The following is a 16991-nucleotide window of genomic DNA, read 5'->3' on the forward strand; positions in this document are numbered from 1 at the left end:
TATTCTTGGCACTGAAACACATCATGAGTGAAAACTGAAATTTCAAAGGTCATAAACTTATACTTGCTACATAAAGAAGAACATGAAAAGGCTTATATTTCTAAGTCTCTGTGTGTAGAAAAAGAATGAGAGAATTTGAAACACTTGGAAGGGAGAAAAATTCCACATGCAAGACAGACATCCAAAATGGCTCAACATAATTTATTTTTTTTTTATGTTAAAATGTACAGAGTTCTTTTGAAAGTACTTGCTAGAAAGGGGGAAAAAAAGTGATATTACATACAGGAGAGGAAGGAGACCAGCTGGCCCAGGAGCGCGTGACATGGAGAAGTACAAAGGCATCTAGGCACCCCTTCCCCTTAGCTTACGAGTCACCATGAACAAAGTACAAAGAGGTTACAAAACAGGAAAAGCAAATATAAACAGACAGGAATAGACTTAGCTTCATTTGTACATGCGGCTTTTAGAGGCATCTGGAGCTCTATTCACACACTCTAGAGATCTCTTTAAAGAGAATTTTTATCTTTCTTAAAATAGTTTTTAATATTCTACAACAAAGATAAAAAATTTTAAAGATGGAATGAAATGAAAAAGCTCTTATTTTAAAAGGCATCAAAGTCACTAACAGTGAGTTTTTAAATTTCTTTTTTTAGAAGATTACCCAAGTTATCTTGCTAAAAATACATTTTTTTAAACAGAAGTGAAAAAATGACAGGTACCAATATTACTGTGTTGGATAATTTCTTTTATAATATAGAAAAGAACATTTTCTCTACAATAGTTCTAAAGTCACAAAAAGGCTTGTGGAAAAGGGAGCTGCCTGATTGAAATTTTTTTTTTTTTTAAAGAAACAAACCCAAACACAACCGCAAACCAACAGAAACTGAATTCACGGCCCTCATTTCAACAGCTTCTCCTTCTGCCTTGACCCACCCTCCTCCCAATACACCTCCCTCCCTCCCGACCCACCCCGTCCCCACCCCAACCAGGAAGCAATGACAGCGCCGAAGAGTAGGCAGAGGGCAGCACAGTGCACGTTCTACACAGAGGACTGGGAACTGGAACAGTATATACAGAGAAACTGGGTCCTACACAGCCTTGCACATGCTCAGAATCGATAGCGGTAAGATGTGGAATTCTGCCTTTTTCTACCTAACACGTTTAATTGAGAAAGTCAATTAAAGTGTATAAAAAAACCCAACAAACCTGTGCATTTGAAAAATTTTAATGCCTAATTTGTACTTCAAAAATTTATCTATATAAAATGTACAAATAAAGGAGAGAATTTAATGCTTACAGATATTTCTTTAAGCAGTACTTCCCCCTTTTGGATATTTGACTGCACATACCAAGTGGTATAATAGTCTCCATCTTCTAATGATGGAACGTATATATGTATATATATATATACATATACATATATATATATATTTTTTTTACCTATCCCTGGAGCAAGTAACAAGAAGAGAATGGGCGAACTGGCTGCACAAGAGAAAAGAGAATGAAGCTGGGAGCAACACAGGAGCCTGCTAAAACCCTGCTGTCCAGATTTGCCCTACTATGCTGGTGGTTGGTTTAATCCCTCTTCTCTTCAGCCACTCACAGGAGAGGGGCTGGCGCACTCTGATTCACAGGGGAGGAACTCAGGATCTCAAAAGACAAAGGAAAACTAGAGGTATGTATCACTGAAGTAGCTATAAAACTCACACCACCATCTCCCTCACGACACACATTCTGCGTCATCTCTTCCAACACAAAGTAAACAGTGTCAAAGGTTAGTCAGGTATTTCTCAAATCACTGACATGTACAGTCATCCACCAACCCTTTACGTGAGAATGTAAGAGGCTAATCACTGGGGACTGCTGTTTGAGTTTAATCAGAGTCAAAGGCTCAAGAATCAAGACCCTTGGCATCTCAAAGTACATACTAAAAACAAGAGGCTGCGTGGAATATGTGCGTATGGCTGATTCACCAGGTGGTAAAAAACAAGAGGTTAACTGCCTCTTTTTGATTGTTAATTGACCATCTATTCCTCCAAGGCTGGATTAGGACTGCAAACAGCTTTCCTCTGAGATTTCGCTGTTAACTGAGACTTACAGTATTTTTGTGTCTCTGAGTGCTGAGTGGGAGTAGTTTAAAAAAAATTATATTACACTTGATTTAAGAAAAACAAACATTTCAATGAAGTTCACTTATAGAAACATTCTTGTGGAAAGGTTTCAAGAGGGGTGTGTGTGTGTGTGTGTGTGTGTAGGGAGTGGAGGGGATTTTAAGAGAAGCGTTTTCCTGCCTCACTTTATTAATAATAATAATAATATTAACAATAATAATAAGTTTAAGGAGCTTGGGTTGTTCTCCATGTCCCCGTCCGAGTCTCCCATAAGTGCCTCCTGCTGGAATGAAGTAGGGAATGAAAGGCTGGGTGTGGAGGAAAGGGTCTGGCTAACCCTCGAGATGTATATATAACATTTAAAAATGACAACACTGGGAGCTGCAAACACTGAGGGGAAACATACATCTTAAAATAAAATAAAGATAATTCACTCTTACACAAAGTCTGTCCATGTGGTGTGTAAAGAAAGTAAGGCTCTTTTTAATTATGAAAAGATTTTTGTGCATGTTTCCCCATCCCCAAATCCATTTTTAGATGAGTTCTATTGTAAAATGTTCAAGATTGTGAAGAAAACCAAAACCCAGAACAAAATGAACCCCCCAAAAAAGAGAAGACCAGGTTTTCTAAAAAATAAAATAAACCAAAGAAAAATTCCTCTAAATCTACAGCAATATTTTAACTGGAAAAAAGGTCCATTTTTCTCTGGTTTGTCAGTATAAAAGGTTCCTTTATTTATATATATTTAAGTTTTTAACTGCAAGTTCGTCTTGCTCATCTTCTCATGTAAGGTCCGTTGAGTGACTGCTTGGGCACGCCAGCAGCGTTCATGTAGCTGTGATGGGAGGGGCCCGTGTACATCATGTTTCCATGAGGGTTTGGCTGCATAGGCTGCTGGGTATAGGCCTGGCTCCCCATCATCCCCATCTGCATCTGCATAGGATACTGTGCTGTCTGGTTCATGTAGGCAGGGTTACTATGGTAACTGCTGTTCATCATGGGCTGCGTCATCCGATAGCTGTTCATGGCGTTCAAGGTGTTCATATTCATGGAATTGACATTATAGGCGGGGGTTGGCATCAAATTAACCCCCATGTTCATGCCACGCTGAACAGCCAACGCACGAGGGCCAGCCTGCATGGCGACCGCAGGTGGGCTGCGGCCATACAGCTGCTGCTGGTGAGCTGCCGCGGAGGGCAGGGGCGCGGACTTGGAGCGGATGGAGATGTGCCCCTTGACTGGCATCTGCCCTTGCAGCCTCTGAGTGTGGGGAATGCCAATGTTGGTGGCAGACATGTTGCACTGCAGCAGAGGGGACGTGAGGTTCATGGTAGTGGAGGCCAAGTTAGGGGGCGGCGTCATGGTGGCTTGTGCTTGAGGGGTCCCAGCCAAGGGGTGCGACGGAGCCAGCTGAGCCAGTCCCGTGTTGGACAGAGAAACACTGGTTGCATAGGAAGTCACAGCAGGAGAATGGCTATAAGGCATGGCATGAGGGTCCATAATGGTGTTGGTCAGCTGCTGCAACTTGGCTAGACTGAAGGTGGCTGACGGCTGGGAGTAGCTGCCGGCCCCGAAGTCCCCAGGGATCCTCTCGTAGATGCTGATGTTCCCCGTGCTTCCAGATTCTGGGATCTCCATGATCATGGGCGCTGGGGTGAAACTGCTGTTCATGCTGCACTGGGACAGCGGGGGCTGCTGCTGCTGTGGCGGCGGGGCCGGGGGCTGGGGCTGCGGGGGCGGGGGCGGCGGTTGCGGGGCCGGCGGCGGTGGCGGGGGCGGCGGGGCCGGCGGCGGGGCGGGCGGCGCTTGCGGGGGCGGCTGGGGCGGCGGTGGCTGCTGGGTGCTGGGAGGCCGCTCCACTGCGCAGCTCTGAGGGGACTTGATGCTGCAGGTGGCGGCGGCGGGCGGGACGCTGCTCTGCGGCATCAGGCTGCAGCTGCCGCCCACGCCGGCCATCTGCTGGGTGACCACGCAGCTGTTCTGGGTGAGGCTGCTGGAGGACGACAGGCCGCCGTAGGAGCAGCTGCTCTGGGAGGAGCTGTTCCCGCAGATGCTGCCGCCCATAGTGGAGTCGTAACTGCTGGGGTTCTCATAGTTCTCCGTGGTGCTCTCGATGCTGCCCAGGTCGCTGAAGCCGCTGTCCACCACCTGCTGGGAGTGGTCCGATACGGAAGGCACATCCATCATGGGGCTGGTCTCCATGTTCTGCATAGACGGCGCGGACAGGGATCCTTGCTCCGGGCTGATCTGGGTGTAGCCCCCTTCGAGGGCAGGCACGCTAGGACTGCCGACCGAGCGCACCGACTGGCTGGGGTGGGACTGGACAGAAGACAGCGGGCTGTTGTGCTCCGAGGCATGGCAGTCCTCCACCAGGGGCAGCTGCGGGTCCTCGTCGGCCTGGGTGTAGCTCTGCAGGGTCTGACAGGCCGCCAGGGTTTCCTCGCAGTCCTGGTAGGCGCCCTCATGCTCGCTGCTCTCCTCCTGAGTCAAAGACTGCACGGCCTGCACGGTTTCCAGATCCAGGTCACTGTGAGGGATCTCCGCCTCCTCTTTCAGCTGCAGCAGCTCTTCTTTAGAGTGGGAGTCCTCCTCGTGGTCGTCCTCAGAGCCTGGCATGTGCTCCGAGACCACGGATGCTTCGTGGGAAGTCTGCTCCTCTTCGGAATCCGGCTCTGTCTCCTCCTTGTCTTTTGCGTGCTCCCGACTGCTGTGCACATCAGGATCTAAAAAAGACTCCTGGCCACCATGCTCCTCCTTGACGTCGCCCCCAGCCGGCTGCTCCTCCGGCCCCTTCTTCTCTGTGGACTCCAGGTGGCCGTCGTCCTCATCATCCGCATCGCGGTCTTCGCTCTGCTGGGTCTCCGCAGCGGCGTCCTCCTCCTCCTCCTCCTCCTCCTCCTCCTCCTCCTCCTCACGTGCACGCTGAGCCAGGTCCTGCGGCCCCTCCTCCGACGGCTGCTGCCCCATAGGGGCGCGGGGCTCCTCCTCCTCCTCACCCACCTCAGGCCCCTTGGCTCCGGTCTCGGGGCTGCAACTGTCCGCCGGAGAGGCTGCCCTGACGTCACTGCTGGTGGTGTCCTCCTCCTCCTCCCCTTCCTCCCCCTCCTCCGCTTCCAGGGGCAGCTCCTCCCCTTCCTTCCTTTCCTCCCTTAAAGGCAAGTCTTCTCGTGGTCCAACAGCTTCCTGGTTCTCTTGAACTTGGGGTTCACGTCCAGGCTCAGGAAGGGGTACAACATGCTCAACAACGCATTCTCGAGTAGAAACGGCTGCCAGCTCCCGATTCAGCTTAAGTCCCGGCTTGCGACCAGGTCTTTTCTTCCAGTGGACTGGTTTGCGGCTCTTGCCCTTGGGCCATCCCTTCTTCTTTTTCATGGGCGTGGACGTATCTGGCTCAAGTGGAGAATCCTTCACATCACATTTTCTCAAAAGAGATACTGGCTTTAGGATAGGAGTGTCTGCACAGGAGGGATAAAAAATAAAAACAGATTACAGGGTCTTGTATTTTTTAGTGCCTCTTTCTGAGACCACACGTGCAACAGAAATGATTTTAATAATCATCCTGAACTCCTATCTTCACTTTCAAGTTAAGGATCTAAAGGAGACACCCATTCCATGATATCCTCTAAAGTCACACAGTGAACCGGCAGAACAACGAGAGGATCCTGGCCCACCCACTAGGTTCAAGTTTATCACCACCAACTGCATGGCTTTGGAGAGTTACTCTTAATATTCGGTTTCACCATCTTTAAAATGGAAATAAGCTTTATATGGATGCAAATACTAAATAGTTCCTACAGCTACTTTAGACAAGCTGTCTTTATTGTGTAAATTACACATCAGCTCATTTCTCCTTCTTTCCCCCCACCCCCGTTCGCAATTTATATTATTGCTCTGGTTTTCTTAGTTTCTACAAAATCACTACTTCAGGTAATATCAAGCCAATTACTCCAGGCCATGTTTGAGCAACCCTACACCAACAGTTCCCAGCCAATGTTGTGTTTGTATAGGAAGAGCTGCAAGGCATGTAGTCCCGGAAAAATACTGACCTGAAGCAAAAGTTAATGTACCAATGACAATGGTTTATTAGAAATAAATTTGATTATTAGCATTATTTTCTCCCCATTGATTTCTTCTATTTCTAAAAACTATAAATATGCACAGCATAAAATTTACCATTTTAACATTTTTAGGTGTACAGTTTGGTGTGGTATTAAGTACATCCACATTTCCCATTAATTTTTAAAGAGAAGACCAGCAAATCCTATTTTTTAATAGGATTGAGGGGGAGGGGCACTGGTGGGACTGAAAAGGTAGTTAGCAGTAACAACCTGAAAATAAACAAAGGAAATGTCTACATTAGAGAAAAATTTGTCCAACAGGAACTTATAGGATACTATTTTAATCTATGATGATCCAAGATAGAATTTTACTAAAGTGCCACATGTTTTACAAAATAAATTTTTAGCTTCCTAGTTATACATCTCAAAATATAACATAATAAAATTCTGGAAAATCATGCACGATAAAGCAAAAAACTTAGTCATTACTATATTAAAAGTATTTATTATACAAAACTATGAGACTGAAGAAAATGCAAGTTGTCTACTAGATTTGAAATTGAGTGAATTTATTTTTAAAAGGAGAATAAAAGCCCAACTGGTTAGTACATAAAAGCTATAGGCTTATGTACCAAGCATGGACAACAAGATTCCTACAAATTCGCCCAGCAAAGCAAAGCAGCTCAAGCTGACCCCAGCAAGGCAAGCCCTGCAGACGGAAGCAGCACGACACATGGGCAGAAACTTTAGGCTAGACGTGAACAGCTAGTTTGGGACCCAAGTCATATATAAGCCCATTTTCTTCATCTCTAAAAAGGAAATGACAACAAGTCTAATCAGTGGATTTTTAGCTATGCCATAAAATTTAACTTATTTTGAGGTACTGTTACCATTTTTATCAGAAATTTAACTACTTGTTGAGTAAGACATATTAGAGATATGATTCAGGAACAGATTTGAAGCAAGTCCAATTTACATGAATCTGACCTTATTTGAGAACCACTTCTAAGCACTTAGTCATTTAACAATATTTACTGAGTGCCTATTTTCAGCACTGAGCATACACAATTAGCAAAACAGGCCAGGTCTATAGACTGCACATTCCATTAAAAGGTTATTAATTAAATATCTTCCTGATGCTAAGTCTAATATACCCATTGACTAAAGAGTCAGATAATGGCTGAGAAAGGAGCAGGCAAAAGAACGATTTCCTAACAGCAGGATATTTTCTGCAGAGGCAGAAACAGGTCTTGAGTTGAAGGGGGAACTATGAAAAAGCACTTTTATAAAAGGACAGAAAACTAAGTGAGAAAACGAGGATGAGTACACTTGATACAACTCTTCAGAGGCTGCAAGTCATTCTGCACTTGCCCAGTGGGTCGTGTCTGCCTTTCAGCCCTCTCTATTGGAGGTTTGCCACTATCACTGCTGTATCTTTCACAACAAGAAAACCACAGTAAGCAACAGCTCTGCGAAACATACCGTCAGCATCATCTGAATCTTCGTCTTCGTCTCTGTCTTTAGACTTCCTCTTAGAAGCGGGTCGACACCTGAGAACGTCCTGTGAGGACAAGTGACGGAAGTACCCTTGAGAGAAGAGCTCGTTCTCATCCTCTTCCTCTTCCTCCTGGTCAATCTCAAACGTGGGTTCTAATCTTGGCATCGGCCTCTCGGAGTCAGAGTCTTCAAAAGGCTCGTCTAAGACCTCCGTGGTCTCAGAAATGGTTTCTGTGACCACACTGCTATTGTGGTGTTTGCGCTTTCGGACTCGCCTTCTTCGGTGAAGAATTGGTTTCTATTTAAAAGAGAAAGGATCATTTTATTTACAGTAATGAATGCTATCATTTCCATTAGTAACATGATTAATAGTTTTTAAACCTGCTAGAATTAGCACATACAAAATGAATAGGCCGTTTGCCAAAAGACATTTTGAATATTATTTCAAAATACTATAGTAAAAGATAAAAAATACTATAGTAAGACACTATACATACATAAAGTGTCACAGATACAAAGTATCACTGAATACAACTTTGTAAAAGAATAGACAGGCATGCCTACAGAGTAGATATTAACATTCCCTTACTAACAGTTCAGTTAAATTTAGCACCCTAGGGAAGCTGCCTATTTCAGAAATGACACAGTGACTAGTCCCTTAACTTCTCTTTTCCTCAAAAGAAAAAAAGAAATAAAACACTCTTCGTCTCACAGCTCCACTGTGCAGGTCAGCAGAACCATCAGGAAGGCTGTACACCATTTTCATAGGCTATCCACAAAGAGTTACAGTGGAGCCTGGGAATGGGTACCGGTCTCCTTGGTGTCCGTGAGCATTCAGAAGTAAAATAACTCTGTTACTGGGACCTGGTACATTAGGCACAATTTTGTACTAGGGTTGATCTAACACCTTGAATCACATGAAAGATATCACAAAATAATACTGTATCACCCAAACTGATCTAATTCAATCCCCTCATTCTAGAGAGGCCAGAGAATTTACAGAACTTGCTTTAAGGTCATATCCAGTCAGTAGAGAAATGGCTGTAAAACAGTTTCTGACTCCTAGTCAAGTGAATCTCTTCAAAAACTTCAAAAGTATCCTGTACATGATCTCACTGCCTGGTACAATATTCTCTTTTTACACAGGCAAATAGCACAATTTTATTTTATAAAAAGGCAATATAAGCCTAGGATGGCAAAGATATATTCTTCATGGTCACGTAACGAACAGCAGGTTAATCATTTTTTCTTCACTTCAAATTTACTAGTTTTCTAGTTGAGAACACAATTTTCAAACTAGGTTAAACATGGACTTGCTCTGAGGAGAAACGGCTGATCCTAGGACTGGGGCATGAAATACACAAGATGAACCTGGAACATTTTGTAGAACCAGAATGTAACGAAGTGCTCAAAACAAAACAAACCAAAAACACTTCACAATGTTGACGGTATGTATGTTGAAGAGACACAGGAGCAAAACTGAAAGAGTTCCTCATGGCCAAGGCTGGAACAATTTGAGCAACAAATTAGTAAGATGGTAGAACTGGATTATAACTTGAAGTATAAAGGAAATATCTATGAGTCCATACTGATATAAATAAATGCCTGAATCAAGAAATAGATGGGGGAAAATGGATAAATCCCCCAAACAGAATTCCAAATAATTAACACGATATTCTGCTCTTAGGGAGTAGAGCATAACTCCCTGTACCTTAAGTGTGGGCTGTAGGCAGTAACTTCCTTCCAAAGAATACAGTATGGAAAAGAGTTTGAAAAAAGGAGTAACTTTACAGTAGAGAAACTTGACAAACCTGATACCTGGAGCCAGGCGACCAGGGTTAATGTGAACGTGAACAGTGAGAAGTCACACTGGCAGCAAATACCCTTGTACTTGGTAATCGGTATGGACTGACGGCAGATACCCTTATATGATGTGATGAGAATGGCACTTTACCTCTGGGGCCTTCTTCCCCAAAACCCATCACCCCATTTTACTATCATAAGGGGCGTTCTACAGAATCTAGCCAGTACTCCTCAAACCTGGCAAGTCCTTCAAAAACAAGTAGTCTGGGAAACTGTCAACAACAAGAAGGGGGCCTAAAGAGACATGACGACTAAACGTAAGGTGGTGTGCTGGGGCAGGAGAGGACATTAGAGAAAACAGAGGAAAGCTGAATGAAGTATGGACTCTAGCTAAAAATGCATCAGTACTGGTTCACTGTGACAAATGTACCATACCAAGGTAAAAGGTTAATAATAGGGGAAACTGGGGAATATAGGAACTCTTTGTACTTTCTTTGCAATAAATTTGTAAATCTAAAACTCTTCTAAAATGGAAAGCTCATTCTTTAATAAACAGCCCTATCTTCTTTTTTTTTTAAAGGTTCTGCTAAGGAAAAGAATGATTTTATTGCTCTGGATGAAAGCTGTCACCTCACTAGCACAGAATGGCTCATCCAGAGCTGACACACTTCAGTCTGGCTGGTCTGCAGCAATGTTTAAAGTTCACCCCATAGCCTGGGAGATTTCTGGTATACAGATTAACAGAATTCATTGTCATCATCACACAGCATTTACTAACGATCTGGCTATCATTCAACCTTTGCAAGATGATGAAATATAGTTTAGAAAATACTTTTAAAACAAAGTTAAGTCAAACCACTGGAGGGTTGGAGAGGAGAGCGAGAAGGGAGGACAGAGGACAGGAGAGACAGTACCACCAGGGGTGAGAAGAATGGCTTCACTCCGAGCATCGCAATGCAGGGCACCGTTACGCCCACTTTCCATCGAACTGTGTAGTGGTTTCCTCTCCTTTTCTAATAGAAACATTTCTAATCTGTAGGTTTTGTTTGTTTGTGTTTGGCCACACCACGTGGCATGCGGGATCTTAGTTCCCCAACCACGGATCAAACCCGTGCCCCCTGCAGTGGAAGCGCAGCATCTTAACCACTGGACCACCAGGGAAGTCCCTGTATGTTTTTTTTAAATCCCTGAAAAGTCATACTTTGAAATCAAACTAGCAAGCTGAAAACAGTCTGTCAGCCCTTAAATAAGTTTGTGACTTCTAAGTGAACTCCCACGAACCAAAGAAGTCATGTGCACATTTCAAATGCTCACTGGGAACATCACATGCTGCAACATACTGAGGCTTGAAGCTGAAAGGCTAACACACTATGGGTTAACTCCAGGACAGCACAGAGACGGGCCCCACCTTCCGCTTCAGCGTGGGCTTGGTGAGGACCGGGGGCGAGCTGGACCGCGGGCTCTCGGGCTCCCCCTCCTCCTCGCTGCTCTCGCTGCAGCCCCGCAGGAGGGCCCTGTCCCCATCGCTGTAGCGACCTTCACTGTAGCGACGGGGCAGCCTGTCGTGGCTTTCTGGCAGCCCACACTTCAGAGGCTCGGGGCTTTTCTTGAGCGGTCCTCGCCAGAGCTCGAGCCCCTCACTCGGTCTTCTTTTGGGACCGTCTGGCTTCGCGTCCTGGCTCGGCTGCTCCTGCGAGGCTGCCGACTGCTCCTGGCCTTCCGTGTACTCTTCTTGGCAGGTTTCTGATTTTTCCTCACAGTCTCCATACTGCTCCGGAGGAGCTGATGTCTCCTCCAAAAGCAGTTTTGAATCCTCATCACCAAAGCGCTCCTGGGCTTTTCTGTTCTTCCTCCTCCAGCGGCCTCTCCGAGATGGCTGATTATTGGCAGGAAGACTGTCACGGGGAAGGACCTGTTTGTTCAAACGCGTAGAACTGGCTGGTGCTGTAACTTCTGGTTTCTTTTCACTTTCTATTGAAGAATAAGAATCTTGTTCTTTGTTCTCACGAGATGCAGACTTCCCCACCTGATGTTAGAAAATAAAACCATGCTGGTTAATTTTCAGTCTTATTTGGTTATATCTCCTATTCTGACCTTTTAAATACTGAGATAAAAAAAGAAAACAGAGCTTTAAAGAGAAAGTTATTATTTAATGGCTAACAAATATCTCTTATGTGTTAGGGACTGTTTTAAATACTATATGGGTATAATTCACACCAATTACATGAAGTATTATTATTATTATATCCCCATTTTACAAATGACGTTACCTGAGGCACAAAAAAATGTAAGTAACTTGCCCCAGGTCATGCAATGGCAAATGAAGAAGCTGGGATATAAACCCAGACAGTCTGACCCAAGAGTCAGTGCTCTTAACTGCTATACAATACCATATTCAATAAACGAAGTGAATATTATTATTCTTATAATCTGGTAAATGTTAAATGAGATAGTTTATGAAATTTCTCAGAAACAAATTTATAAACAGAGGAGACGGACTCTGGGGCATGGGCAAGAGAAAGAGGATGCTCAAAAAATGAAAGAAAATTTCTGTAATTATTTTGACTTATTTTATTCTGAATATTTTATTTTATTTTGAAAATTACACTAAACAGGGGTATGAAACTTTATGTTTATCAAAGGAGGACACAGATTTTTAAAGGATGAAAAGCACTGCTTTAAAAAAAAGAACAGGGGCTTCCCTGGTGGCGCAGTGGTTTAGAGTCCGCCTGCCGATGCAGGGGACACGGGTTCGTGCCCCGGTCTGGGAAGATCCCACATGCCGCGGAGCGGCTGGGCCCGTGAGCCACGGCCGGGGAGCCTGCGCGTCTGGAGCCTGTGCTCTGCAACGGGAGGGGCCACAACAGTGAGAGGCCCGCGTACCGCGAAAAAAAAAAAAAAATTAAATTAAAAATAAATAAATAAATAAGAAAAGAACAGAGACAAGTACACATCACATGAAGAAAAATACTGAAAATGATGTAATGGAGTACAGTCCCTCATTAACCCTTTAATGGCTAGAGACACTGAACTATTTGGTGCTCTGTTAGAAAACATGCATCTGTTTATTTCCTTAATGTTTTAAGGAAAACGCATCTTCATTTTATTTTAAACAATGGTCAGATTTAGATTCAATTCAGATTCCTCAATTCCTATACAGCTTCAAATTTAGCTGCTTATTGGCACTGTGATAAGAAATATTTACTCATAAGTAACATATTATAACAAATTTGAAGGTTTCCTAATGATAGAAGGCTTAAAAATATAGAAAGAAGTAAACAAAACCCAGTCTTCCTGAAATTTCTATCATTGAAATAAACTCAGAAATTCTAATGTGAATTTATGGTGTTGGTTTAAGATATCATTATAGGTACATCACAAACACTCATGAAAACCAAAACATGCTCTTGTATCATCAACAACAGGGACCATTCGTGCCCTTACACTCGGCTCTAATTCTCCTTCCTGGCTCTGAGGCTCTTCCTGTTCTCCCTCCTCCTCCTCCTCCTCCTCCTCCTCCTCTTCCTCCTCCTCCTCTTCCTCCTCCTCTTCCTCCTCCTCCGAGACGACAGAATTGGAGACTATGACAGGAGTCCAGCGCAAACACTCTGGATCTACATCCACAGGCCGCAGATTCAGCTGAAGCTTTGCCATGTGATCTTGGATCAGTTTTTCCCGGCGGATAATCACAAATCTGAAACCAGAGAAAAGTTTATAGCGATCAACGACGCACAAGGAGCACCAAACAATGAATGTGGAGCTACACCCTCGGAAAGCCCTGGAGATAAAAATGCTTCACAAAAAGCCTGCCTGGGAAGACACCACCACTGAGATGGCTCAGAATATGAACTGGACAAACACTTCACACTCAACTAGAGTGAGGGATGAGGTTGTTTCAGCCACTTCCCATTCTCACATTTCCCACCTCTGAAACTTCTGCTACTCTCCTGTACTCTTTTACTCTCCATCTTTCTAGCCCAAATGCCTCCTTTCTTTGTGACCTTTTCTCAACCACACTAGAAAAGGGTAATAAGCTGTCTTTCTTTTGACCTGTATTTCTTTTGTCCCATTTGTATGGAAATTAATCAAGGGTGTATTTTATTTGACACTATTTCTACAGTTGTTACCTCTTGTATTGTGAAGGAGCTCCCAATAAATAAAAGATTCAGTAGCTTAGGTACAAAAGTTAGAAGAAGGAAGACCAGAAAAAAAGTTGTAAAAAAAAATATGGTCAATAGTATAAAATACAGAAAGGAAAATGATGTCTCAGTATCACCAAGTACACCATTTGTATTAGTTTATGTCCTTTAATTGATAATTTGGCTGTCCGATCCAGAACCTTCTACCTAATTATCTTTCAAAGGTTATACAAAGGGATGTGATACTCACTGGTCACTCCGGAAGTCCAGCATTCGCAGGTGGTGGAGTGTGGAAGTAATGTCTTGAGGGCAGATTCCAGTCAACTTACTTAACTTCTTAATGCTGATTTGCTTGTCGTTTTGGTGATAAAGGCACTCCAATATTACACTTTTCCAATAAGCCATGTAGGAAAGACGACCTAGATCGGATAACGGTTTCTCTGGAGACCCTGCTTGGCCTTCACGCTTTGATAACAAATAACCTAAAGAAACCCCCAAATCACAAATATGTCAGAGAGCCTAAAAGAGGGCGGTTTACAAAAATAACAAGCCCCTCTTCCACAATCAATCCAAGTATCATACGCTATAATTTCAAAGGTAAATTCCTTCAAGAAAAAGAACAAAATTACAAAATCACTTGAAAACAAATTTGCAGGAAGATTACATAATTTGTACACACCGAACATTAAGTTAGTATTACTTTGTCTATAGTTAATATAAATCACACTGTTAGAATCAGGACTTCACATTAATAGGCAAGAATGCTTTTTATTCAATGTACAAGGAGGGGAAACCACCCTTGCATGTTTTATTTAGACCACTAGATGGCAACAGATCCACACGAACTGCACAATACAAAAGAACGCCTTTAGTTTTTACATAACCCTATCTATGAAGATTGCAGTTCTTCTGTGAATGATTTAGATGACGATTTCTAACTTCAACCAAAGCTCTCCTCACAATTACCTATCACCCTAATTTCTGGTGAACAAGAATGTCAGTGTGCGAGTGTCACTGTGCGTGGTGGTATTACTTTGTCCTCTTGTCCAGTGCGTGAGTCTCAAGAACAGGAAAAGAAAGGCATAAATTCTAAGGGAAATCAGTCTAAGAATGGTAATGTGGGAAAATACATTACATTAAAATAATGTTTTATAATAAAAAATACTGTAATCATACAATTATTTGTATATCTCAAAAAAATGACTAATAAATGCATAATAAAATATTTTCCCCAACTTTGCTACTTAATGGCATACATGTCCAATCATGAGTCCTATTTCAAAACAGTATACTGATATTAAAGGAAATAATCTGAGTTTTACCCTCTACTGTTAGTCGGAAAAAAAAACACCAAGAAAATGTAAAAAATCACCAATGGCACATATTTCCAATAAAATATAGTCAGGAACACAGTCTAAGGCCAAGTAGAATAAGCTTCATTGGTCTGCATGAGAATTAATACTAGTGATGTAATCATCTGATATTCGGAAGAATTTCCTGTATCAAAATCCTCAGTTTAACCATTACTTCTTTAAATATTATTTAAATATTATTATTTATTTAAATATTATTCCTTTAAATATTATTTTTAGCCCAATTATCTGAGGGAAAATATGCCCTCAAATACCACTATTTTATAATCAGTATAAAATTTACCTCAAACATACATTTACTTTCTAAGCAAGATTATCAATGTATAAAACAAAATGCAGGGCTTCCCTGGTGGCGCAGTGGTTAAGAATCCGCCTGCCAATGCAGGGGACACAGGTTTGAGCCCTGGTCCGGGAAGATCCCACATGCCACAGAGCAACTAAGCCCATGTGCCACAACTACTGAGCCTGCGCTCTAGAGCCCGTGAGCCACAACTACTGAAGCCCACGCACCTAGAGCCCATGCTCCGCAACAAGAGAAGCCACCGCAATGAGAAGCCCGCGCACCGCAACAAAGAGTAGCCCCCGCTCACTGCAACTAGGAGAAAGCCTGCGTGCAGCAACGAAGACCCAACACAGCCAAAAATAAATAAATAAATTTATAAAAACAACAACAACAACAAATTGCAAGTTCCACAATAACCTTTTTTAAGAACTGTTAGCTTTCAATTTTAACTCAAATTTTTTACTGTATCATTTACTTCTAAAATTTTTAAAGGTGCATATTTTTAACCACGAGGTAGATAGAGCCTGTAACTAAAAAAACGATGCACACACACATTTTCTCAGATAACTGGGTAATCAAAAGAGGGCAGGTGCTGCACTTCTTTATTAGTACTAATTTAAGTAGTTCTACAGTGTTTTTAATATTGTTGTGAGAATTAACTGCATAAAACAGAACTAAGTTCTGTTGTAAATTAATAGCTGCAAATTAAAACTATTTGCTATAGATCACACAGAAGCTCATATCCAATATTAGCTATTTTGGAAATATTCACATGCAACCAAAAGAAAAAGAATGTTCATGGCCTTAGGCTTTAAAGTTCCACTCAGCAGGGCTTCCCTGGTGGCACAGTGGTTGAGAATCTGCCTGCTAATGCAGGGGACACGGGTTCGAGCCCTGGTCTGGGAGGATCCCACATGCCGCGGAGCAACTAGGCCCGTGAGCCACAGCTACTGAGCCTGCGCGTCTGGAGCCTGTGCTCCACAACAAGAGAGGCCACGACAGTGAGAGGCCCGTGCACCGCGATGAAGAGTGACCCCCCGCTTGCCACAACTAGGGAAAGCCCTTGCACAGAAACGAAGACCCAACACAGCCAAAAATTAATTAATTAATTAAAGTACCCTTAATTTTAAAGGATAAAAAAAAGTTCCACTCAGCAGTATGACAAAAGATACAAGCAACCAATAAATCATCTGCAAATCTTTAAAAATACACACACACACACATACTCCACAGGAAGAGACAATGAGCAATTATGTTACTATAATCCTTACTGAAATCGATGAGAAACCTGCCATAGCCCTTGCGTTGGTACTGGGGAAGAATCATTATACAGGAAACGTTGTACTTCTGTTGGCAGTGCTTTTCCTGGTGGAGAAAACAAAAGCCAAGTGTTTGGCTGGTAAGACTAAACACTGATGCTAATTTTTAAGAAACAAATACCAATAATCAAAATCACAGCCCTGGTCCTTTGGGAATAGCAATGCACATCAGGAAAAACACCCCTCTGGGAGGAGAAAGGACACGGTTAAGTCACTGCCATTACCCACAAAGCAACCATACCAGGAGAATAAAAATATAAAATGAAATGACGCCACCCAACACCATGTGCAATTCAAAAACAGTATGTCAATGCCTGAGGTGAGCAGAGGAATCCGAGTCCCAACGGATCTGCAAAGCTACAAATGGTGTGTCAGTGTGGCACCCTAGAAGTGGGACGATTCATCACC

The 16991-nt window shown here is 43.0% G+C and overlaps 1 protein-coding gene across 2 annotated transcripts in view; it reads right to left on the reverse strand.

Moving 5' to 3' along the window:
- Positions 1-1458: 1458 nt before the first annotated feature.
- KAT6A (lysine acetyltransferase 6A) overlaps positions 1459-16991 on the reverse strand; it is a 109007-nt gene continuing 93474 nt past the window's right edge. For both annotated transcript variants that reach the window (XM_082863941.1, XM_082863940.1), the window contains exons 12-17: positions 16536-16629; positions 13859-14090; positions 12914-13163; positions 10878-11495; positions 7652-7964; positions 1459-5566 (exon numbers count right to left, since the gene is read on the reverse strand). In XM_082863941.1, the coding sequence (XP_082720067.1) occupies positions 2886-5566; positions 7652-7964; positions 10878-11495; positions 12914-13163; positions 13859-14090; positions 16536-16629 (4188 nt within the window). In that variant the 3' untranslated portion in view covers positions 1459-2885. The remainder of the gene's footprint in view (positions 5567-7651; positions 7965-10877; positions 11496-12913; positions 13164-13858; positions 14091-16535; positions 16630-16991) is intronic.

The sequence above is a fragment of the Leucopleurus acutus genome (genome assembly GCF_964270905.1).
Source record: "Leucopleurus acutus genome assembly, chromosome: 21".
NCBI classification, from domain to species: domain Eukaryota; kingdom Metazoa; phylum Chordata; class Mammalia; order Artiodactyla; family Delphinidae; genus Leucopleurus; species Leucopleurus acutus.